The 26,896-nt window shown below is 37.5% G+C and overlaps 1 protein-coding gene across 1 annotated transcript; it reads left to right on the plus strand.

The window, feature by feature from the left end:
* Positions 1-2,901: 2,901 nt before the first annotated feature.
* LOC309858331 (ankyrin repeat domain-containing protein 26-like) lies at positions 2,902-25,979 on the plus strand. The gene is made up of 5 exons (XM_082751011.1): positions 2,902-3,018; positions 3,863-4,077; positions 5,332-5,497; positions 18,826-18,871; positions 25,742-25,979. The coding sequence occupies exons 1-5, from the start codon at positions 2,917-2,919 to the stop codon at positions 25,879-25,881; spliced, it is 669 nt and encodes a 222-aa protein (XP_082607137.1). The 5' UTR covers positions 2,902-2,916; the 3' UTR covers positions 25,882-25,979.
* The last annotated feature ends 917 nt before the right edge of the window (positions 25,980-26,896 follow it).

Raw genomic sequence — 26,896 nt, forward strand, 5'->3', positions numbered from 1 at the left:
TCCCACATGAAAAATACACTCGCCTCCCCCCTCCCATACCTCCCACAAATCTCAGTTCTTCATTGGGTTTGGGCTTGAGTCCAAGATCTTACCATCTTCATCAGGTACAGCAGGGATAAGGTGCCTGAGGTGTAGTCCCTTGAGTGCAAGTCCCCTCCATCTGAACACTTGGGAATTAAGGAAGACAGTTCTCTACCACTCAAAATGGAACACTCTGGTAACCTGTTAAGGACTCTCCCATTGAAAGAAAATGGGAGGCACACTAGTCCATAGCAGTTTTGAAACACAGCCTGAAGCATGCTGTCAGTTCTTCAGTGAGGACTTAGTCCTAACCATGGGAATGCTTCTCCATGGTTGTTTGCTTTACTTTTTGAGCTCTCGGTTCTGTCCTTTTCATGAGGAATGACCTGCTTTTTCAGCCTTCTTCCTCCTGGTGGGAATTCTAAGACTCAAGGCCTATTTTTAGTTTGTACTATCTTGGTCTCTTTTAGTCCAAGCTCGCAAACAGTGTTTTTGCTACTATAATTCTCTTAGTTTTTTGAGTTTTCCATGAATACGATTTGATTTCATGCCATTAGAAAAGCCATTCTCCTGGGTCTTTTGAAATAAGCTTTCACCTCAGGTTTCCTGTGCAGCTCTCATTTGACAATGCCTTTCAAATTCTCACACTCTTAAGATCCTTAAAGAAATTTGAGGCACACCTTAAGTCCTTCTCAAGTCTTAATAAAGGGTTTATAGTTTTGGTTTCATCCATAGGCCATGTCTACCTGGATTTGCTTTTAACCCAGAAACCATTTCTTTATTTTAGCATTATTTGAGAATACAGCATGTGGAGAGGCTATAAATGAGGGAACAGATAGATGAACCCAGTAAGTCCTGGTTCCTTCATATTAGCTTTATCTTTAGCTTATCTCTCCTACCAGATTTACATTCATGTGGTTTGTGGCACAAGTTCCTTTTCCCTCTAGTGTCATTTTCTTCACTTGTCTAGAAGCCTTTGCTGTAAGCCCCTTCAAGGGACATCAGGTTTCCACTCACAGTCTCTTGGAAACCCGTTTGGTTTTCATTCTTACTCTTCTCTACTTCTCACTCTTACTCTTCTTTCAGGTTCCACCCACCTCCTGGTTCAAAGAAGGTTTAGTTTCAGTTTTTTGGTTTTCTTTTTTAATGGCAGCACCCCATTTTAATGTCAGTATCTGTGCCAGTTATTTATTGCCATATAATAAACCATCAAAAAACCTAGTGGCTCAAAACAGCATTTATCTTGTTCACAAATCTTTGGACAAGGCTGAGTAAGACCAACTCATTTCTTCTTCATTTGGCATCACCTAGGATGACTGGAAACTGGGAACTAGAATCATCTAAAACCTTGTTCATGCACATGTTTGGCTGTTGAGGCTGGCTTTTGGCTAGGATGTTAGCTTGGGCAGTCTCAGCTGGAATATTTGCATGAAGACTCTCTAGGTACCCTGGGCTTTCCCACAACAGCTGGATTCTAAGGGGGAGGTTTCCTAGAAGAAGAAAGTCATATGGAAGCTATATCACATTTTCTTACCTCACCTTAAAAATCACACAGCAGCTCTTCCATATTCTGTTCACTAGGAACCAGTTACTAAGGCCAGCACATATGAAAGGGAGGGATTGTCACGGGAGAAGTGTCAGTTTATAAACCCACCACATCCACTTGTCTTTCCAGTCATATTTAAAGGAAAGGAGTTCTTCCCAACTCAGCATCACTGAAACTCCAGCAAGTTTTTTGGTTGTTTTCATTGCTTAGTATATTCTCTTAGTTTGTGGGAAGTATCAAAGGATTGTAACACTGTCGAGTTAAAGAATATTTTTTAATCCAAAAATATATGAATCATCTCACTAAATTTTTCCCCACTACTATTTTTCTTTTTTACTGAGAGATGTGATTTCTTAATCTTGTGAATCATTTCTCCTCAGAATGCAATTCAAATTAGCATAAGACATTTGTAATTCAGAAAAAAGGCTTATGGCAATAGAATCAGCATTTATAGATTCATTAATTAGCGTCTTATTTTCAATGTCTTATTTTGGTAAGCATTTATTGGCTCAGACCTACATAAGTCAATATGGTATTCCTAAAACTTCTTCAAAAATTATGGAGTACATGGGCACCTGGGTGGCTCAGTTAAGTGCCTTTGGCTTGGGTCGTGATCCTGGGATGCTGGGATTGAGCCACATGCTTGGCTTCCTGATCAGTGGGGAGTCTGTTTCTCCCTCTCCCTGCTCTTGTGCTCTTGCTGTCTTGCTCTCTCTCCCTCTCAAATACAGATATAAAATTTTTAAAAATATTATGGGGCATTAAGATGAGGGAAGGGTTAAGAGACTTTCTACTAAGACGTGACTTACAGTTATCTTATGGAGGAAAAATCTGAAACAATCAGAAAAATAAAAGTATAACAATTAAATAGAAATGTGTGGCAAAGAGGATGACAGCAGAGATCGATTTTAGCAACTCTTAGTGGTTTGAATTTTGTTCTTCATTTTCTGAGTTATTTGAGGTTCTGCATTCCAAGACTGTACTACAATATAGATAACGTTTTGTTGAAAATGAACTTATTTTAAGATTTGAGCACCTGCCCAGAGCAGTCAGTAATGTATGTGACTCTTGATCTTGGGGGTGTGAGTTCAAGCCCCATATTTGGTGCAGATATTTAAAATCTTTGAAAAAATTTTGGGCTCTTAGTTTTGCATTAGACTCTTTTCACTTTACTTCCAAACTGTATTATTTTATTCATGCAGGTGGATGATCTTACAGCAAGAAACCAGGTTCTTTTTCAGGAATTATCATCTATGAAAGAAATACAAACAAAATGTGAAGAGCTAGAAAAGAATAAAAAGAAGTTGGAACAAGAAGTAGTAAAGCTCAGAAGTTGTGTAGAAGTCAACATGTTAAAATATAGTGAAATGGAACAATATAAACGGGATTTTGAAGAAACTACAAGATTGAACGTAGCAGAAAAATTAAAAGAAGTTGATCTATTTTTAGAGGTTAATTTATTTGTCTATAAAATGTTTTAATTCATTTAACTGCAAATTACATTTTGGTTATATGCAGTGTAGAGTTTTCCTCTACTTCCTTTATAGCAATTTGGTAAATTTCTGGAAGCATTTGTTCCTTCCCTTTAAAATTTTTAGTTTTCATTATTATTCACACTAATTGATCTTTCAGAATGATTCACAGTAGAAAGTCATTTTATTTTTTAAGACCAGTTAGTATAAAACAAGGCGATTGAGAGGAAAAGAAAAAACTGTGCTTTAAAAATTTTGATCATGTGGTACATGGGTGGCTCAGTCAGTTGCTTGTTTGGGCTCCATTCTGGGCATTCCTACATAAAAGAAGAAATGGTACCATACTTGGATTATTCCTTTTTTTAAAATATTAATTATCTTATTTACTTATTTGGAAAGCAGGAGTGGGGGATGGACAGGTAGAGAGAAAATTCCAGGCATATTTCATGCTGAGTAGGACACAGGGCTTTATCCCAGGACCCTGAGAACACTAGCAGAAACCAAGCGTCAGGCACTCAGATGACTGAGTCAGCCAGGCACTCCAGGTACCTCTCTTATTCTTAAGTTGTATTGTTCACTTTTTAAAAATTTAAATGATTTTATTATTCTTTGAATTATCAGATTGCATGAGCTCTAATGTAAGAATGAACATTATTCACATTTAATTCAGGTTCACATTAGTGATAAATATTTTACATTTCAGCTTTTTTTTTTCACTTTAAAAATTTCTCTCTGAATCATTGACACAAAACTAAAAGAAAGAAATATACTGTAATTACCCAGGTTGTAACAATTTTAAAACTATGCTTTTGATTTGCTTTAGATGCAAGTAGCATTTCAAGAAAGCTTAGCACAGGTAAGAGAAAAAAATTATGCTTCAGGAAGACGTCAAATGGAACTCAGAATTAAAGAGCTGGAATTTGAATTATCCAAAATGAAAAATTCTCAAGATGCTACTCAAACAGAATTGGACTTATACAAGCACCTCTACCAAGAAGAAGTAACACATCGAATGTCATTGACAAATGAACTGAACAAGTAAGTTAAAACAATCATAGAAAGTAGAGTTAGCTTATTAATTTGCCTCTAAACCATAATTTTTATGGAGCCATGTTAATGAGATCAGTAGTAAGTGAAAGCCAACTAGATAGTATAATTTTGAAAAATGATGTTTGTAAATGAACTTATTGTCGAAATGCTTGTCCAAGTCAGTTTGAATTTCTCTCTCTCTCTCTCTCTCTTTTTTTTTTGGTTTTAAATGATTTTATTTTTTTCCGTTGCATATTTTCAGTTAATCTGATCTCCTAGTCTTTAAACTAATTGTTGGAAGGTTTATAATTTAGACAGCATATTATTACAAAATTGTCAGAATTACCCTAAATAGAAATGAGTTTACTAATAATTATTTATCAATGTTAGTTTATTTTTGGAAGAGTACATCTTTAACCCAAAATGTCAAGATGGAAATGGTAGATTCCACCCCCAGTACCTTGGTATCTGTGTTATAACCTAATTGCCTCTGGAGCTGTTTCAGTTCTTTCTGATCACAACCCTGCCATCTACTTGTCCTCTAGCAATTGTTCATCTAAATTTTTCCTCAGTGCCAAATGCTCAATCTCTCTGAGGTAATGTGTGAAATGTACAAGAGTGGTGAAAGCCAATGCTTGAAAAATGTCTTTGAGGGATTTTTAAAATTTTTATTTTCCTTTAAATATTTTACATATTTATTTGACAGAGAGAGAGAGAGAGAGAGCAAGTGAGCACAAGCAGAGGGGAGCAACAGGCAGAGGGTGAGGGAGAAGCAGCTCCCTCAAGCAGGGAGCCCAGTGTGGGGCTCAATTCAAGGACTGTGGGGTCCTGACCTGAGTTGAAGGCAGATGGTTAACTGACCGAGCCACCCAGACCCCCAGGATTGTTTATTTTTGCAGCTCTAAACTTGTTTACTAAGTATAAGTATGTATCATGGCATCCCCAAGAATCTTTTAAGTACAACCATTCCAGAAGGCAGCAGGTATAACCTGTTAGTCCATGAACATCACTGATAGCCATTTCTCTCCCTCCTTAATTTGAATTACTTGTTAGTTAGGAACCCTAGAAATATATGTACTTCTTTAGAACAGTTTTAAACCTATAATTTTACATAGTGGGTCTTCTCTGTCACATTTACCATGTTAAAACACTATTTAATGGCACATTCTGTTTACTATTATGGAAACTTAAAAAATGCAAGTAATTTAGGACTGATTCGGGGAGAAATGAAATACTAAGCATTGTGTTTTGTTATCTGAACAGGACTAGTGCGGTCAATATGAGGCCAGCCCCAGATCTGCCTTATGGTATAAATGTTAATAATAATAGCTCGCTATTCAATAGAGATTTTTCTCTAAGAGAAAACATGGTGATTGGTACCTCAAACTCAAGGCGTTCAAGTAATGACATCGATACTTACATCACCAAGGTTAGTTATATTATTTTTCCTTTTTTTCCTTGGGTTTCAGATTCCTGATATAATTTTTGTTTTTAATTTGGTAAAATTCTGAGTTGTTTAGCTAACTAATACACACTAAGTAAAAGTCATAATTATTTGTGCTAATAAAGAAATGAGACAGAAATTTTGATTTTTTTCTTAGATCCTGGAACTCTTACTTTCAAGAGATACCTATTATAACCTTTATCAATAAATATAACTAAACTGACATTTTATTTTTTTTCAAGATTTTATTTATTTTAGAGAGAGAGTGTACAAGAGGGGGAGAGAGTGTGAGATTCTCAAGCAGACTTCCTGCTGAGTGTGGAACCCTACATGGGGCCCAGTCTTACAATTCTAAGATCATAACGTGAGCCAAAAACAAGAGTCAGACACTTGACTAAGTTACCCAGGCACCCCAAAATGGACACATTTTAAATTTCTTAAAAACCTACATCTAAATTCGATTTTAGAAAGTAACTTTTATTGCTCACTAATGAAATTTATACTTAGATGCTTTGATTAATTTCCTGGTTGGCAATGGTTCATAACAATTGTAAAGTTTGCTATTACCCATTATTCCCACCCCTATGTATAAGTGAACAATAAGAATCCAAACACATAATCACATATGGATATTTATTATTTAAAAGAGCCTATGATAAGTCCTTTTTATGAATAAAATAAAATAAAATAAGAGATTAATTTTTCTTTTTCAGTTGTAATTGCTGTCATTTTCTCACCTGAGAGTACATCCTTAATTGTTGTGTTACTTGGAGCATTTTTTAAAACTTATAACACTTCTATTTCAATTTTTACAAAATGTCCTGCTGAGCAATTGGTAGAGCATTTTCTAAATCGCTAAATCAAATCAAACAGATACAGGATTCTTCTTCTCTCTCTCTCTCTCTTTTTTTTTAGAGAGATAGAGAGGGTGAGAGAGAGTACATGCAAGCTGGCAGTGGGGGGTGAGGTGCAGAGTGTAAGCAGGCTGCATACTCAGTGCAGAGCCTGATGCAGGGCTCAGTCTCAACAATCCCGAGATCATGACCTGAACCAAAGTCAAGATCAGATCCTTAACTGACTGAGCCACCCAGGTGCCCCACAACTGGAATTTTAAAAATGAAGTTCACAAATATCTACCTTGGCATCACTTGAATGACTGATGACTAAGATGGGAATAATAGGGAGTCTTTAAGTAGCAGCTGGTTTCCATTGTGTATCATTGTTATTAAAATATCCATTTCAATCAATGTACATAGGTTTATGGTTTTGAAAGTATATTCATGGTCTTACTAATGTAGACAAAAGTAGCATAGGCTCATGGTAAGTGAGGCCTCAATCTTGTTTTTTCATTTGGTTTACTTATTGTCTTGCTCTCATCCCTCCTAATTTGAGGACTTTCTTTAGTGATCACAATGAAGTTCATATATAACATCCCATGCATATAGAAGTCTTTAAGTTGATGGTTACTTAAGTTCAAACACATTTTAAAAACACTACATTTTTCCACCCCACCTTGTTTTATGTATTTGATGTCTTAGTTTACATCTTTTTATTTTGTGTATCTCTGAACTAATTACTGTAGATACAATTGTTGTTACTACTTTTGTCTTTTAACATTCATACCGACTTTATAAAACTGATCTATTACTTTTATTGTATGTTTGCGTTTACTAAGAAAACTCTTTCATAATTTTCTTATTTCTAGTTATGGCCTTGTCTTTCTTTCTTCTTTCTTTCTTTTAATCTATTTTTGAGAGCAAGCAAGAGAGAACACAGATGGGAGGGGAGGGCCACAGAAAGAGGGAGAAGCAGACTCCCTGAGCATGGGGCCTGGTGTGGGGCTTGATCCTAGGAGGTCCCTTAACCTGTCCTCATTTTAAAAATTTTCTTGTCTTTTTGTTTTTTGGCTTGGATGGCTTCTGCTGCCCTGTCCCGTAGATCACTGATCTGTTCATCTGCAGCTTTTAATCTGCTGTTGATTCCCTCTGGTGTATTTTTTCTTTTCAGTTATTGTATTTTTCAGCTCTGATTGGTTCTTCATTTTATTTTCTCTTTGTTGAGGTTCTCACTGAATCCATCCATTCTCCAAAGTTTGCTGAGCATTTTTATGACCATTTCTTTGAACTCTTTATCAGGGATATTAGTTATCTCTGTTTCATTAGTTATTTTTCTGAAGCATTGTATTGTTCTTTCATTTGGAACATATTCCTCTATCTCCTCATTTTGTCTTACTTTCTGATTATTTCTTAAATTGTTCTTTTCAGCTTTTTTCCCTCTTTAACGTATGTTGCTTTGAATAATGAATGTTAGGTATAAAGTCAAGGAAGAAGAAACCATTTCTAAGTATTGTCTGATCATTTTTCTTGTTGGAACTATGGTGGAGTAGGTGGCAGATGACATTGCTCTTCTTTTTCTGAGTTGAGAACACAGGAGTCAGGCAGCTGGAGACAAGCTTAGTGACTTGAATACATAGTAACAACTTGGAGGATCTGTCTTAGGTATGTAGCCACAGCGAACTTCCTAAAACTTTATTTCAAATTAGGCACTTCCACACAGAGTTGTAAATGGAAGGAACAGATGTTTGATGCCCATCCCACAAAGATGAAAGCAGACCTCAATTCATGCTACTATGGCAGGCATAGTTTTACAAAGAAGAGATTTGGAAGCACATAGCATTGCTTAGTGCCTTCTCCCAAATTCACCCACTAGGTAAATCTCCTTTCCTGTCATGAAGAAGGTAAAGAAGTGTTCTCACATGGAAATGAAGGTTTACCTATAATTTCTGAGTGGATTTAATTTATAATTAAAGTTAATCGTGTCTTTTGTACATATGAACTAATGGAGAAGCTAGATGGCAAAGAGAAATCTGTTCAGTGTTTTAAATTTTGCTATAAATAACTCACAACATAGGTAACTCATTTGTTGATTGATTTTGATAAACCAAGTTTTATTTGAAGGAAATGAATAATTCTTTCAAGGAAGAATTTCCTCAGTTTCAGGTTATTTCGTTCAATTAAAGATTTTCTTCTTCAAGTTCTGTGTCCCTTCAAGTTAAAAAAAATTGTGCTTATAGGGCACCTGGGTGTCTCAGTGGGTTAATCCTCTGCCTTCGACTCAGGTCATGATCCCAGGGTCCTGGGATTGAGTCCCACACTGGGCTCGCTGCTCAGCAGGGAGCCTGCTTCTTCCTCTCTCTCTGCCTGCCTCTCTGCCTACTTGTGATTTCTCTCTCTGTGTGTCAAATAAAAATCTTTAAAAAAATTTATGCTTATAAATTGAATATATTGACTGTTACTAATAGGAGTTAAGGTAACTTCCTTCCTTTATTTCTGTTCATGACTGTAAAAAATTATGGTTAGAAAGCTGTTTTCTGCCTAATGCTTTAACTTTATTGAACCACATGACAAAGGTTTATGTATTCATTTTCTTTGAGTTCTAGTTAAAAATGCATGTATTTTTCCTGAATATGAGAAAGGAACTCTCATAAAACACTAGGCTCAGTAAGAACTAAAACACATGCCTGGCTTGCAATGAGGTGGTTTTTTGACCTCAGGCAAACTACAATCTTTCTGAAGCCTTTTTGTCTCTTATGTATAATTAGGGACTTTGACTAAGTTAGTGACTTTTATACTGCTGGGGGAAAATTTTTTTTTAAAAGATTTTATTTATTTATTTGACAGAGAGAGATCACAAGTAGGCACAGAGGCAGGCAGAGAGAGAGGAAGGGAAGCACACCCCCTGCCGAGCAGAGAGCCCAATGCAGAACTCAATCCCAGGGCCCTGAGATCATGACCTGAGCTGAAGGCAGCAGCTTAAACCACTGAGCAACCCAGGTGCCCTGGGGAAAAATTTTTTTCCCAAAGAATAGAACTTAGCTTTAAAAAAAAATTATTTATTTTCAGCATAACAGTATTCATTGTTTTTGCACCACACCCAATGCTCCACGAAATCTGTGCCCTCTCTAATACCCACCACCTGGTTCCCCCAACCTCCGACCCCCCGCCCCTTCAAAACCATCAGATTGATTTTCAGAGTCCATAGTCTGGGTATTTACCTTAAAGATAGAGATATAGTGAAAAGAAGGGCCATCTGCACCCCAATGTTTATAGCAGCAATGGCTACGGTCGCCAAACTGTGGAAAGAACCAAGATGCCCTTCAATGGACGAATGGATAAGGAACACATGGTCCATATACACTATGGAGTATTATGCCTCCATCAGAAGGATGAATACCCAACTTTTGTAGCAACATGGATGGGACTGGAAGAGATTATGCTGAGTGAAATAAGTCAAGCAGAGAGAGTCAATTATCATATGGTTTCACTTATTTGTGGAGCATAACAAATAGCATGGAGGACAAGGGGAGATGGAGAGGAGAAGGGAGTTGAGGGAAATTGGAAGGGCAGGTGAACCATTTTGCATTAAACTGTATTATATAAAACAGAGACAAGTAGACCTGTTTAGCTAAAGGAGAAAGGAGACTACACCTATAGACTTCCTTGTCCCTCAATCCTGCTATGTCCCATTGGACCCTAAGATTTCTATGAGCCATAGTTTGAAAACTAACAGTTATGAGAAAATCCTTCTAGTTAATAATTCTTTGAATTAAAATTTGCTGATACATTGAACATTGTTTTTCTGTGTATAATTTTCTTACCCTCCTAATTTTTTGATAAATGGAAAAGTATAAATAAAATTGCAAATGCGTTCTCCTTATTAGTGGACTTCAAGCTATTTCTACATCTAAACACAGTTCTCTCCAGGAAATAAAGGTCACAGAAGTAAATATTTAGGAAATTATGGGGGAAAAGATAGTAACATTACATTGGTAATTCCTTGTCATGTCATATAAAAATATTTTATATTTTACATAGTATTGATTAATGGTATTATAAAATTGCTTCAATAAAAGTTTTTCCCATCAAGTGGTATTGAGTTATTAGTTTTAAAAGGCTGTCTAGTAATATTGTCAGATTATTAATTTTATAAGGCCTGAATAGAATGGTATTGTCAAAAAATGTTATGATTCCTCAAAAAATTAAAAATAGAAATGCAGTACAATTCAGTAATTCCACTACTGGGTATTTACCCAAAGAAAATGAAAACACTAATTTGAAAAGTTATATGCACCCCTATGTCTTTTGAAACATTATTTACAATAACCAAAGTATGGAAGCAACCTCAGTGTCCATCAATAGATGAATAGATGAATAAAGAAGATGTGATATATATATATATATATTCAGCTATAAAAAAGAATGGGATCTTGCCATTTGTGACAACATTGATAGACCTAGTATTATGCTAAGTGAAATAATGCAGAGAAAGGCCTATACCATATGATTTCGCTTCTGCATGGAATCTAAAAAACTAAACTACTAATAGCCTACTGGTGACTGGAAGCCTTACTTATAACATAAATAGTTCATTAACACAGGTTTTGTACATTACATATATTATATACTATATTCTCACAATAAAGCTAGAGAAAAAATGTTAATGAGAAAAACATAAGAGAAAATACACTAAAATACAGTATCAAAAAAAGTCCATGTGTAAGTAGACCTGCACCATTCAAACCCATGTTGGTCAAGAGTCAGCTGTATATTATAAGTATTCCCATTTAGAATTTTCTTACTCATGAAAGGTATCCTCTCTCTGAATGCCCAAGATGTGGTCTAATGTAGGGTACCAAGCGGTGCCTGGGTGTCTTACCTGGTTAAGTGACTGCCTTCAGCTTAGCTCATGATTCCTTGGTCCTGGGATAGAGCCCCACTTCAGGCTGTCTGCTAAGTGGGGAGTCTGCTATTTCCTCCCCCTCTGCCTCTTCCCCCACTCATGCTCTCTATTTCTCATTTTGTCTCAAATAAATAAATAAATAAATAAATAAATAAATAAATAAAATTGCTGGCATAAACATTGGTGTTCAGGTGCCCCTTTGGATCAATATATTTATATCTTTGAGGTCTATCCATAGTAGTGCAATTGCTGTGTCTGTTCGTCTTTGAGGAACCACCCTACTGTTTTCCAGAGTGGCTGTATCAGCTTATATTCCTACCAACAGTGTAAGCGGTTTCTGCTTTCTCTGCATGCTTGACAACATCTGTTGTTTCCTGACTTGTTCATTTTAGCCATTCTGACAGGTGTGAGATAATATCTCATTGTGCTTTTAATTTGTATTAATTTCCCTGATGCCAAGTGATGTTGAGCATTTTTTTCATGTCTGTTGCCCATTTGTGTGTCTTCTTTGGAGAAATGTCTGTTCATTTCTTCTACCCATTTCTTGACTGGATTGTTTGTTTTTCGGGTGTTGAGTTTGATAAGTTCTTTATAGATTTTGGATACTAGCCCTTATCTAATATGTTCAATTGCAAATATCATTTTCCATTCTGTACGTCATCTTTTTATGTTGTCAGGTGCTTCCTTTGCTATGCAAAACCTTTTTATCTTGATGAAGTCTTTGTTTCCCTTGCCTTTGGAGATGTTTGTAGCAAGAAGTTGCTTTGGCCAGAGTCAGAGAGAATACAACCTGTGTTCTCTTTTAGGATCTTTTTTTAATTTTTTCAATTTATTTATTTTCAGAAAAACAGTATTCATTATTTTTTCCACCACACCCAGTGCTCCATGCAATCCGTGCCCTCTATAATACCCAACACCTGTTACCCCAACCTCTCACATCCCCGCCACTTCAAACCCCTCAGATTGTTTTTCAGAGTCCATAGTCTCTCATGATTCACCTCCCCTTCCAATTTACCCCAACTCCTGTCTCACATGTAGGTCTTACATTCATTTTGAATCTTATTTTTGTGTGTGGTGTAAGAAGATGGTCCAGTTTCATTCTTCTGCTTGTGGCTGTCCAGTTTTCCCAACACCATTTGTTGGAATGACTGTCTTTTGTTCCATTGGACATTCTTTCCTGATTTGTCACAGATTAGTTGACCATAGAGTTGAGGGTCCATTTCTGGGCTCTCTATTCTGTTCCATTGACCTGTGTGTCTGTTTTTGTGCCTGTACCATACTGTCTTGATGATGACAGCTTTGTCATAGAGCTTGAAGTCCGGAATTGTGATGCCACCAGCTTTGGTTTCCTTTTTTGACATTCCTTTGGCTATTTGACGTGTTTCCTGGTTCCATACAAATCTTAGGATTATTTGTACCAGTTCTGAAAAAAATGCTGATGGTATTCTGATAGGGATTGTGTTGAACGTATAGATTGCTCTGGGAAGCATAGACATTTTAACAGAATTTGTTCTTCCAATCCATGAGCATGGAAGGTTTTTCCATTTCTTTGTGTCTTCCTCGGTTTCTCTTGTGAGTGTTTGATAGTTTATCGAAGAGGCAAGTACCGATCCCTTGCCTCTTTGGTTGGGTTTATTCCTAGGTATCTTAATGGTTTTTGGTGCAATTGTAAATGGCTTTGACTGCTTAATTTCTCTTTCTTCTATCTCATTGTTGGTGTATAGAAATATAACTGATTTCTGTGCATTAATTTTATATCCTGCCACTTTGCTGAATTCCTGTAGGACTTCTAACAATTTTAGGGTGGAGTCTTTTGGGTTTTCCACATAGAGTATCACATCATCTGCAAAGAGTGAGAGTTTGACTTCTTGCTGATCCAGATGCCTTTATTCTTTTTGTTGTATGATTGCTGAGGCTAGGGCCTCTAGTACTATGCTGAACAACAGTGGTGAGAGTAGCCATTTATGCCGTGTTCCTGACCTTAGGAGTGAAGCTCTCAGTTTTTCCCCATTGAAAAACGATACTCGCTGTGGGCTTTTTGTAGATGGCTTTATGATGTTGAGGTATGTTCCCTCTATCCCTGCACCATGAAGAGTTTTAATCAAGAAGGGATGCTGTACTTTGTCACGTGGTTTTTCTGCAACTATTGAGAGTATCATATGGTTCTTGTTCTTTCTTTTATTAACATATTGTGTCACATTGATTGAGTTGTGGATGTTGAACCACCCTTGCAGACCAGGAACAAATCCCACTTATTCATGGTGAATAATCCTTTTAATGTACTGTTGGATCCTGTTGGCTAGTATCTTGGTGAGAATTTTTGCATCTGTGTTCATCAGCAGTATTGGTTTGTAATTCTCCTTTTTGGTGGGGTCTTTGTGTGGTTTTGGGATCAAGGTAATGCTGGCCTCATAGAGTTTAGAAGTTTTCGGTCCATTTTTATTTTTTGAGACAGCTTCAGAAGAATAGGTGTTCATTCCTCTTTAAATGTTTGGTCGAACTCTCCAGGGAAGCCATCTGTCCCTGGAGTTTTCTTTGTTGGGAGATTTTTGATGACTGCTTCAGTTTCCTTGCTGGTTATGGGTCTGTTCAGGTTTTTCTGTTACTCTTTCTTCCAGATTGCCTAATTTGTTGGCAAACAGTTGTTCATTATACGTTCTCAAAATTGTGTTTCCTTGGTGTTGGTTGTGATCTCTCTTCTTTCATTTGTGATTTTGTTAATTTGGGTACTTTCTCTTTTCTTTTTGAAAAGTCTGGGCAGGGGTTTATCGATCCTATTCTTTCAAAGAGCCATCTCCTAATTTTGTTGCTGCGTTCTACTGTACTTTCCATTTCTTTTTCATTGATTTCTGCTCTGGTTATTATTAATTCGCCTCTCCTGTGGGATTTAGGCTTTCTTTGCTGTTGTTTCTCCAGGTCCTTTAGGGGGAAGGTTAGGTTGTATATTTATGACCTTTCTTATTTCTTGAGAAGGCTTGTATTGCTCTATACTTCCCTCGTCAGGACTTCCTTGGCTGCATCCCAAAGATTTTGAATGGTTGTGTTTTCAAATTCCTTTGTTCCATGAATTCTTTTACTTGTTCTTTAACTTCCTGGTTGACCCATTCATTCTTTAGTCGGATGCACTTTAACCTCTGTGTATTTGAGTTCTTCCCAAATTTCCTCTTGTGATTGAGTCAAGCTTGAAGCGACTGTGTTCTGGAAATATGCAGGGAATGATCCCAAACTTTTGGTACTGGTTGAGACCTGATTTGTGACCCAATATGTGATCTCTACTAAAGAAAGTTCCCTGTGAACTGGAAAAGAATATGTATTCTGTGGCTTTGGGATAGAGTGCTCTGAATTTATCTGTGAAGTCCATCTGGTCCAATGTGTCATTCAAACCCCTTGTGTCCTTGTTTATCTTCTGCTTAGATGACCTGTCCATTGCAGTGAGTGAGGTGTAGAAGTCCCCTATTTATTGAATCATGCTCGATGTGTTTCTTTAATTTTGTTATTAGTTGGCTTATGTAATTGGCTGCTCCTATGTTAGGAGCAAAAACTCTTCACAATCGTTAGATCTTCTTTTTGGAGAGATCCTTTAATTATGATAGTGTCTTTCCAAATCTCTTATGATGTCCTTCGGCTTAAAATCTAATTTATCTGATAGAAGGATTGCCACCCTGGCTTGCTTTTGATGTCAACTAGCATGGTAAATTGTTTTCCACCCCCTCGCTTTCAATCTGGAGGTGTCCTTGGGTCTAAAATGAATCTCTCGCAGATAGCATATTGATGGGTCTTGCTTTTTTATCCAATCTGATACCCTATGTCTTTTGATTGGGGAATGAGGCCCATTAATTTTCAGGGTATTATCGAAAGATATGAATTGAGTTGCCATTGTATTACCTGTAATGTCATTGTTTCTGTAGATTGTTTCCTTTCTGGTCTATCTCACTTTGAGGCTCTCGCTTTGCTTAAAGGATCCCCATTACTATTTCTTGCAGGGCTGGTTTGGTGGTCACAGATTTTTTAGTTTCTGTTTGTCCTGGGAACTCTTTATCTTTCCTTCTATTTTGAATGAGAACCTTGCTGAATAAAGTATTCTTGGCTGCATATTGTTCTGGTTTAGCACCCTGACTATACCTTGCCAGTCTTTTCTGGCATGTCCTGAGCTGCTTTCTGGATTTTCTCTTTGTCTCTGAAATTTGCAAGCTTCACTACTATATGTCGAAGTGTTGGCCTATTCTTATTGATGTTGAAGGGGGTTCTCTGTGCCTCCTGGATTTGAATGCCTTTTTCCTTCCCTGGATTATGGAGGTTCTCTGCTATAATTTCTCTGATATACCTTCTGCCACACCTCCTTTCCTCCTCTTCTGGGATCCCAGTTATTCTAATATTGTTTTGGTTTATGGTGTCACTTATTTCTTGAATTCTCCCCTCGTGATCCAGTAATTGTTTATCTATCTTTTTTTATCAACTTCTTTATTCTTCATCATTTTGTTTTCTATCTCACTAGTTCTTTCTGTTTCGTTTATCCTACCCGTTAGAGCCTCCAATTTTTTAAATTTGAAATAGTTAATATTTATTAGTTAATTATAGCTCAGTAAGTCTATAAAAGATAAGAAGTGTTTTATTTCACCATTACCCATTATGTATGTGATGAATTTTTTAAAATTTCTATTCAGTTAGCTGATACATGATATATCAGTTTCAGATATAATGTTCAGTTAACCATCAGTTGTATATAATATCCAGTGCTTTACACATCACCTGCCCTCTTTCATGCCCATCACCCAATTACCTACCCCATCCTACCTCCTCTTCAGCAAACATCTGTTTTATTTTCCTATAGTTAAGAGACTCTCATGATTTGTCTCCCTCTTTGATTTCTTCTATTTAGTGTTCCCTCCCTTCCCTTATGATTCTATGCACTGTTTCTTATATTCCCCATATGTATGAAACAATAAGATAATTGTCTTTCTGTTATTGACTTATTTCTCTCAGTATAGTGACCTACATTTCCATCTACATCAATGTAAATTGTAAGAATTCATCCTTTTTTGATGGCTTTGTAATATTCCATTGTATTTATATATACACCACATCTTCTTTATCCATTCTTCTGTTGATGGACATTTGGGCTCTTTCCACAGTTTGGCTATTGTGGAGATTGCTTCTATAAACATTGGTGTCCAGGTGCCCCTTCAGATCAGTATGTTTGCATCTTTGGGGTAAATACCTTGCAGTACAATTACTGGGTCATATTTTTAACTTCTTGAGGAAACTCCATACTGTTTCTGGAGGCAGAGCCTCCATTTTATTATTGCATCTCCTTAATAACCTTTTGATTTCAGCTTGGTAATATTTTTGTTCTTTTATTTCTGCAGAAAGGGATTCTCCAGTGTCTTTTGTGCTTTGTTCAAGCCCAGCTAGTATTTTCATAGTTGTTATTCCATGTTCTAATTCTGTCATCTTACTTATATCCATACTGATTAGGTCCCTGACAGTCAGTAGTACCTCCTGTTCTCTTATTTCAGGTGAGTTTTTCCATCTAGTCATTCTGTCTAGAGAAGAACAGAAAACGAGAGAACAAAATACTAAAATAACAACAACCCCAGAGAAATAAAATTTTACCAATCAGAAGAGACCAGAAACCAAAATAAATAAATAAATAAAATAAAAATTAAAAAAGAGAGAGAATATAATCAGGTGATGAGAACAGAACAATACACTAGATTCTGTGTATATTTTAGTCTGTTTGCTGGAGGAAACTACATCCCAAAATTGTAAAGAAAGAAAAAAATATATATAATCAAAAATAAAGTTAAACACTATGAAAGGGTAGAATGTAACTATAAAAATTGAAATAAAAAAATTTAAAAACCCGAGTTGATAAAATGAGAAATTAGTTGAAATGGAAAAAAAAAAAAGAAAATTAAACTAGAAAGATTAAGGAGCCATGAGTCCTATAAAGTATTTTCCCCCAGCACTAGAGTTTTGGAGTTCTCTATGATTGGTTAAAGTTGATCCTAGCGGTTAAGTTCTTGCTGATTTTCTGGGGGAGGAGCCTTTGAACTTTAGCTGATTCTTGGAGGTCTTCACCCTGGTGGTATTGCACTGCCCTTGCCAGGGGGCAGGCTAAGTAAGGGCTTCCAGATTCCTCTTTGTGGCTTTTGTTCTCTGATGGTTTTCCACACCACTTGAGAGGATTAGAATGAAAATGTGAGCCTCCCAGTGTCCAGCCCTAGAGCTGAAAGTGGGCACACTCCACTCTTCAGGGTGCCCTCACAGAAAATCTGTCAATCACTCTTGTCTCCCTGATTTCTGTATTCACTCTCTGCATGCTCAACCTTTGAGCATTTTTATCTCAGCCATGCTACCCCCTTTGGAGTTTCCAAACTTTGCAGTCTCCTGTGGCAAGCCTTCATGCTGCTCCTACAGGGGAAGGGAGGGAGGTCTTGCCCTGGCTTTTCTGTGTGTTGGGCCCTTACCCTAAGAGCAGTTACCCAACGGGATGTGGTTTGTGGTTAATGGCAACACTGAGCTGAAAGCCCCCTCCTCTGCTCTTTGATTGCATCTGGCTTCCCTGCTGAAACACCTGGGAACTCTCCCATACTCAGGCACCCCATTCTTTCTGTGACCCCAGGGATCCTGAGATCAGGCAGTTCTACCAAGGATTCCGACCTACTTCTCCACCTGAGTGCTTTTCAAACAGGGATGTCTCTCATCAGATTAGACTTATAAAAGTTTCAGTTTGCATGCCACTGCTATATCACTTTCTGATAAGCGGTTTATGCACCCCACCCCACCAACAGTTTATCTTCCCATGTATCACCTTGGATTCACTTCTCCATGCCACACCTCCTACCTTGCAGAACATGGTCACTTTTCTATTTGTAGAATTATAACAGTTCTTTTCTTAGATCTCAGGTTGAGTTCACAGGTGTTCAGAATGATTTGAAAACTCTAGCTGAATTCCAGGGACTGGACAAAACTATGGTCCCCTACGCCTCTGCCATATTCCTCCACTTCCAGAAATTTTGTATATTTAATAGACCAGTATTAATTGTACTTTTTATCAGATTTATCTAAATAGCATTACCTGTATTTCTTCTGTTACCTAAGATTAAAAAACGTAGGGGTTTATTTTATTTATGTGATTATCTTTCTATTTAAGCAATCCCTAACTTAGTCTCTAGTAGTGGTTTTTTTATATTAAATTTTTTTTAATTAATTTCTTTTCAGTGTAACAGAATTCATTGTTTATTCACCATACCCAGTGCTCCATGCAATCCATGCCCTCCATAATACCCACCACCTGGCTCCCCCAACCTACCACCCCCAGCCCCTTCAAAACTGTCATTGTTTTTCAGAGTCCATAGTCTCTCATGGTTCATCTCCCCTTCCAATTTCCCTCAACTCCCTTTTCCTCTTGAGAGTCCATTATCATATGGTTTCACTTATTTGTGGAGCATAACAACATGGAGGACATAATAGTGTTATTTTAAGTTCACATTTCATAAGATATATATAATTCCTACAGTAAAGTCTCTTGTTTAACTTGAACATTATAAATAATATTTGACTAATTTCAGGCGCTGCAGGAGTTTGACGAAACTCTAACTAGAGCAGCAAAGGAAGGTATGTTGCCAAATTTCTGAATTAAGGTGGTCATTGATTTCTGAAGTAAACTATGAATACTAAATGGCATTGTTTTCTATTGTTTGGATAATGGTACTATGTTAAAATTTTTAATATATATCTAATAAAATGTAAAACATAAACATAATGAGATATATATTTATTCCTCATTTAGTCATTGTTTCAGACTTTAAAAAAAATCTCCAAATGCCTATTTATCTGTTATTTCAAGCTGTAATCTTCCTTCACTTTGGCCATCCCTCTGGAACTGTAAACCTAAATATGTGGGCTTTCTCAAATCCTTGTTTCTGCTAATGATATAAACATCCTCCCCCCCCCCCAAAAAAAGAAGTCTTGTCTTAGGTAATAGTTAAGCAATTATAGTTCAAATAGCTGTCACTTGACAGGTGACATTTAAATCTTCAGTCATTGATTTTGTCATTGATTTATCATTTGCCATTGGGTAAAATTCCAAGCTCCATACATGGAATAAAAACACCCAAATCAGTTTGGTTCTTGCCAGATTTTTCAGCCTTCTCTATTTCTAACATTTACCCTACTCTGCGGCTTTGCTCTCCCACCTCTTCAGCATCAACTACTTGCAGTTCCACAAGTGTTCTTTCTCACTCTCTGTGTACATTCTTTGTATATGCATCTTCCCTCTACCTACATGCTTCTTCCCTGTCCTTCAGGTATCAGCTTACATATCCCCTCCACCAAAAAGCAGACAATATTGATAGAAAACTAGGATTTTCCTTCTGTGAGTTCTTATGTTCAACGCTGAAACTTGCCTGCTTGATTTTTCAGTCTGTCCTATATGATCTGCTCTGTTATCATCTTGTAATGAGAAAAACAGAAGCTCTGATATTTATCCACAATAGCTATTACCTCAGTGGGCAACCATGAGCAAAATATATTTAAAAGTGATCTTGTAGAAGCAATCAGGTGGCTTGTTGGTCTGGAAGGTTCCCCTCTCTTCCTAAAGACAGGAGACTTTTCTGCTGGTCGTGACCATAAAAATCCAATGGGCCCTGCCATACTTGACCACAGAGATAAGAATAGATGAATGAGGTAAGCAGGATGGCTGGGAAGTAGGAGTAGGCGCCCTTTCAACCTGTATCCTAAAGTGAGCTGATTACCTTCCAAAGAACTCCAATCACCCACAAAATCAGCCTATATCAGAATTATACACATCTGGATCTCTACCGGAGCAGATGACGCTAGTGGGCAGTCTTTTTGTTTATCTGTTTTTGTTTGTATACTTCATCAATCTTACCTTGGGGCCCATTTGGGCTGAACCTTCTCTTTTATCTTCCCTTTCTTCCCTGTCTCTCTTTCTCTCTCTTTCTTTTCTTTTCTTTTCTTTTTTCTCTCATTTGGGTGGGGAATCCTGATTGCTCAGAAGCGTTCCCGGGTGCACCTTGACTGCACCACGGTCGATACATCCAGCTACATCCATTCAGCCATCTCTCACCAAGATCACTAGGAGGAGGAATGCCCAACAGAAGAAAAATACAGAGGATGAGCCTTTTGCAACAGAGCTAACAGCTATCAACATAGACAATATGTCAGAAAGAGAATTCAGGCTAACAATTATCCAGGCATAGTTAGGTTGGAGAAAGCCATGAATGATCAAATGGAACCGATTAGGGCTGAATTGAAAGCAAAGAGAGATCATGTTTTCAATGTTAGGGAAGAGCTGAAAGCTACCAGGAATGAGCTTCACAATGCTCTCAATGAGTTCCAATCTAATCTAAATTCTCTCTAAAGCTAGGGTAACTGAGACAGAAGACAGAATTAGTGATCTGGAGGACAAACTTAGAGAAAGAGTCAGGAGGAAGCCTGGAACAAACAGCTTAGAAGCTATGAAAACAGAATCAGGGAAATAAAGGATGCCATGAAACATTTCAATGTCAGAATTATTGGAATCCCTGAAGGGGAGGAGAAAGAAAGAATTCTGGAAGATATAGTGGAACAAGTTCTTCATCAAAATTTTCCCAATCATGCTAATGGAACCAGCATTCATGTACTAGAGGCTGAACGGTCTCTACCCGACTATAGATTCCAGAAAAACATCAAGGCAACTGATAGTCAAATAGAGGAATCATAAATGTAGATATAATCTCTAGAAAGCCGCTAGGTCAAAAAGGCTCCTTACGTACAAAGGAAAGCCCATCAGAAAACGTCAGAGCTGTCCACAGAGACCTGGCAAGCCAGAAAGGGCTGGAAAGATATATTCAGGGCACTAAGTGAGAAGAACATGCAGCCAAGTATACTTTATCCAGCAAGAGTGACATTCAAAATGGATGGAGAGATAAAGAGTTTCCAAGACCGGCAAGTCTTAAAAGACTATGCAACCACCAAGCCAACACTGCAGGAAATATTAAGGGGGTTCTGTAAAAGCAGAATGCACCTAAGAATAGCATTGAACAGAAATATAGAGACAATCTACAGAAAGAAAGGCTTCAAAGGTAACACAATGTCAATAAAAATGTATCTATGAATAATCACTCTCAATGTGAATGGCCTAAATGCACCCATAAAATGACACAGGGTTGCAGATTGGATAAAACAACAGGACCCATCCATATGTTGTCTACAAGAGACCCATTTTGAACCTAAAGATACACCCAGACTGAAAATGAAGGGATGGAGAAGCATCTTACATGCCAATGGGCCTCAAAAGAAGGCCGGGGTAGTGATTCTCATATAAGACAAATTAGATTTTAAACTAAAGACTGTAGTCAGAGATACAGAGGGACACTACATCATTCTAAATGGAGTATCCACCAAGATGATCTAACAATTGGAAATATCTATGTCCCCAACACGAGAGCAGCCAATTACATAAGAAAACTGTTAATCAAGATAGTCATTGATATGAATACACTAATCGTAGGAGATCTTAACATGCCTCTCTCAGAAATAGATCATCAAAGTGGAAAATCATTAAAGAAAAAAGAGCATTGAATGACACATTGGACCAGATAGACCTCATAGATATATACAAAACATTCCACCCTAAAACAACAGAATACACATTCTTCTCAAGTGCACATGGAACCTTCTCCAGAATAAACCACATACTGGGTCACAAATCAGGATTCAACCGATACCAAAAGACTGAGATGATTCCCTGAACATTCTCAGATCACAATGCTTTGAAACTGGAGCTCAATCACAAGGAAAAGTTCCGAAGGAACTCAAACACCTGGAAGCTAAAGACCACCTTGCTTAAGAATGCTTGGATCAACTAGGAGATCAAAGAAGAACTGAAACAATTCATGGAAACCAATGAGAATGAAGACACTTCACTCCAAAACCTATGGGATACAGCAAAGGAGGTCCTAAGGGGGAAATACATAGCCATCCAAGCCTCCCTCAAAAAAATTGAAAAATCCAGAACACAGCAGCTGTCTCTACACCTCAAAGAACTGGAGAATCAACAACAAATTAAACCAACTCCACACAGAAGAAGGGAAATCATCAAGATTAGAGCTAAAATCACTGAGGTAGAAACCAGAGATGCAGTAGAATGTATCAATGAAACTAGAAGCTGTTTTTTTGAAAGAGTCAATAAGATCAATAAACCACTGGCCACACTAATCCAAAATAAAAGAGAGAAAGCTCAAATTCATAAAATTATGAATGAAAAGGGAGAGATCACAATGAATACCAAGAAAGTAGAAACAATCTTCAGAAGTTATTAGCAACAGTTATATGCCAATAACCTAAGCAACCTAGATGAAATGGATGCATTCCTAGAAAAATATAAACTCCCAAAATTGAACCAGGAAGAAATTGAGAACCTGAACAGACCAATATCTAGTAATGAGATTGAAGCAGTGATCAAAAACCTCCCAAAAAACAAGAGCCCAGGACCTGACAGATTCCCTGGGGAATTCTACCAAACTTTCAAAGAAGAAATAACACCTATTCTTCTGAAGCTGTTTGAAAAAATTGAAGCAGAAGGGAAATTTCCAGACTCTTTCTATGAAGCCAGCATTACCTTGATCCCCAAACCAGGCAAAGACCCTACCAAAAAGGAGAATTTCTCAACAACATTCTCAACAAGGATCCAACAGCACATTAAAAAGATTATCCACCATGACCAGGTGGGATTCATACCTCGGCTACAAGGATGGTTCAACATTCTCAAATCAATCAATGTGATAGAACAAATTAATAAGAGAAAAGAGAAGAACCACAAGGTCCTCCCAATTGATGCAGAAAAAGCATTTGACAAAATCCAGCATCCGTTCCTGATTAAAATGCTTCAAAGTATAGGGATAGAGGGAACATTCCTGAACTTCATCAAATCTACCTATGAAAGATCCACAGCAAATATCATCCTCAATGGGAAAAAGCTTGCAGCCTTCCCTTTGAGATCAGGAACACAACAAGGATGCCCACTCTCACCACTCATGTTCAACATAGTATTAGAAGTCCTAGCAACAGCAATCGGACAAGAAAGAGAAAAAAAAATGCATCCAAATTGGCAATGAAGAAGTCAAACTCTCTCTCTCTTTGCAAATGACAAGACTCTTTATATGGAAAACCCAAAAGGCACCACCCCCAAACTACTTGAACTCATACAACAATTCAGCAATGTGGCAGGATACAAAGTCAATGTACAGAAATCAGTGGCTTTCTTATACACTAACAATGAAAATACAGGAAGAAAAATTAGAGAATCGATTCCATTTACTATAGCACCAAGAACCATAAGATACCTGGGAATAAACCTAAGCAAAGAGGTAAAGGATCTGTACTCGAGGAACTACAGAAGACTCATGAAAGAACTCGAAGAAGACATAAAAAGATGGAAGACCATTCCATGCTCTTGGATCAGAAGAATAAACATTGTTAAAATGTCTATACTGCCTAGACCAATCTATACTTGTAATGCCATTCCGATCAAAATTCCACCAGTATTTTTCAAAGAGCTGGAGCAAATAATCCGAAAATTTGTATGGAATCAGAAAAGACCCTGAATCGCTAAGGAAATGTTGAAAAACAAAAATAAAACTGGGGGCATCACATTACCTGATTTCAAGCTTTACTACAAAGCTGTGATCACCAAGACAGCATGGTACTGGCATAAAAACAGACACATAGACCAGTGGAACAGAGTAGAGAGCCCAGATATGGACCCTCAATTCTTTGGTCAAATAATCTTCGACAAAGAATGAAAAAGTATCCAGTGGGAAGAAGACAGTCTCTTCAATAAATGGTGCTGGGGAACCTGGGAAGCAATATGTAGAAGAATGAAACTCGACCATTCTCTTACACCGTACACAAAAATAAACTTAAAAAGGATAAAAGACCCCAATGTGAGACAGGAATACATCAGAATTCCTAGAGGAGAACATACGCAGAAACCTCTTCGATATCAGCCACAGAAACTTCTTTCAAGATAAGTCTCCAAGGGCAAAGGAAACAAAAGTGAAGATGAAGTTTTGGGACTTCGTCAAGATCAAAAGATTCTGCACAGCAAAGGAAACACTCAACAAAACAAAGAGGGTTCTCGGAATGGAAGAACATATTTGCAAATGACAGTACAGACAAAAAGTTGATATCCAGGATCTATAAAGAACTCAAACTCAACACACACAAAACAAACAATCATATGAAAAAATGGGCAGAAGATATGAACAGACACTTCTGCAATGAAGACATACAAATCACTATCAGACACATGAAAAAATGTTCATCATAACTAGCCATCAGGGAGATTCAAATTAAAACCACATTGAGATACCACCTTACACCAGTTAGAATGGCCAAAATTAACTAGAGAGGAAACAACATGTGTTGGAGGGGATGTGGAGAAAGGGGAACCCTCCTACACTGCTGGTGGGAATGCAAGTTGGTGCAGTCATTTTGGAGAACAGTGTGGAGATTCCTCAAATTAAAAATAACCCTGCAATTAAAAAATGACCCTGCAATTGCACTGCTGGGTATTTACCCCAAAGATACAGATGTCGTGAAAAGAAGGGCCATCTGTGCACCAATGTTTCTAGCAGCAATGGCCACGGTCGCCAAACTGTGGAAAGAACCAAGATGCCTTTCAACGGAAGAATGTATAAAGAAGATGTGGTCCATATACACTATGCAGTATTATGCCTCCATCAGAAAAGATGAATACCCAACTTTTGTAGCAACATGGACGGGACTGGAAGAGATTATGCTGAGTGAAATAAGTCAAGCAGAGAGAGTCAATTATCATATGGTTTCACTTATTTGTGGAGCATAACAAATAGCATGGAGGACAAGGGGAGATGGAGAGGAGAAGAGAGTTGAGGGAAATTGGGAGGGGAGGTGAACCATGATAGACTATGGACTTTGAAAAACTATCCGAGGGTTTTGAAGGGTTGGGGTTGGGAGGTTGGGGGAACCAGGTGGTGGGTATTGGAGAGGGCACAGATTGCATGGAGCACTGGATGTGGTGCAAAAACAATGAATACTTGGGCGCCTTGGGTGGCTCAGTAGGTTAAGCTGGGAACTTCGGCTCAGGTCATGATCTCAGGGTCCTGGGATTGAGTCCCGCATCGGGCTCTCTGCTCAGCAAGGAGCCTGCTTCCTCCTCTCTCTCTCTCTGCCTGCTTCTCTGCCTACTTGTGATTTCTCTCTGTCAAATAAATAAATAAAATCTTTTTAAAAAAATAAATACTGTTATGCTGAAAAAATTATGAAAAAAAGTACGCAGGAGAAAATAAAAATAAAAGTGATCTTGTATTTTATATTGTAGTTGTATTAGACATATTTCATTCTTCATAACACTCATTAGGCTTCAACTTTGTTTTTTTAGTGACTTTTAATTAAAAATGAATTATTATAGATAAAGACTGTAATTCTTTTTCTTTTCAGCTGCTACTGAATTTGGATTAGGCTTACCTGGTGAGGCCACCTCTTTAGAATCTACTTTTGAAAGACATACAGATTGTGACGACTTAACGAAAGCATACAGAGAGTACTCAGAGTTTCTGAAGCAAAAGTATAGCATCTGAAAGATAAATAGTAAAAATTTATTTACTGGATGTTTACACAACATTTTAATTGTTTCCTATTAAATGTATGATATGCAAAAATCTTTAATAAAGGAAAATATTTCTGGACCATGTGTGTAATGAAAGTTTATATAATATTTTAAGCTATGTTTCTCGGCAGCTAATTAACTTTTAAGCAGATTTTTTATGTGGAAATCAGCATTATGGGTTTTACATGCTCCAGGCTGCCCAAATACAAGCTTTCTTTTTTCTTTTCTTTTTTTTTTTTTTGGGGGGGGAGATACTTTTCAATTGGTTGCTTACATTTCTGCATTTTTTTTAATTTTTTATTTTTTATAAACATATATTTTTATCCCCAGGGGTACAGGTCTGTGAATCACCAGGTTTACACACTTCACAGCACTCACCAAAGCACATACCCTCCCCAATGTCCATAATCCCACCCCCTTCTCCCAAACCCCCTCCCCCCAGCAACCCTCAGTTTGTTTTGTGAGATTAAGAGTCACTTATGGTTTGTCTCCCTCCCAATCCCATCTTCTTTCATTTATTCTTCTCGTACCCACTTAAGCCTCCATGTTGCATCACCACTTCCTCATATCAGGGAGATCATATGATAGTTGTCTTTCTCTGCTTGACTTATTTCGCTAAGCATGATACGCTCTAGTTCCATCCATGTTGTCGCAAATGGCAAGATTTCATTTCTTTTGATGGCTGCATAGTATTCCATTGTGTATATATACCACATCTTCTTGATCCATTCATCTGTTGATGGACATCTAGGTTCTTTCCATAATTTGGCTATTGTGGACATTGCTGCTATAAACATTCGGGTGCATGTGCCTCTTTGGATCACTACATTTGTATCTTTAGGGTAAATACCCAATAGTGCAATTGCTGGGTCATAGGGCAGTTCTATTTTCAACATTCTGAGGAACCTCCATGCTGTTTTCCAGAGTGGCTGCACCAGCTTGCATTCCCACCAACAGTGTAGGAGGGTTCCCCTTTCTCCACATCC

Source organism: Mustela nivalis, assembly GCF_964662115.1.
Source record: "Mustela nivalis genome assembly, contig: HAP1_SCAFFOLD_2204, whole genome shotgun sequence".
In the NCBI taxonomy this organism is placed as follows: Eukaryota; Metazoa; Chordata; class Mammalia; order Carnivora; family Mustelidae; genus Mustela; species Mustela nivalis.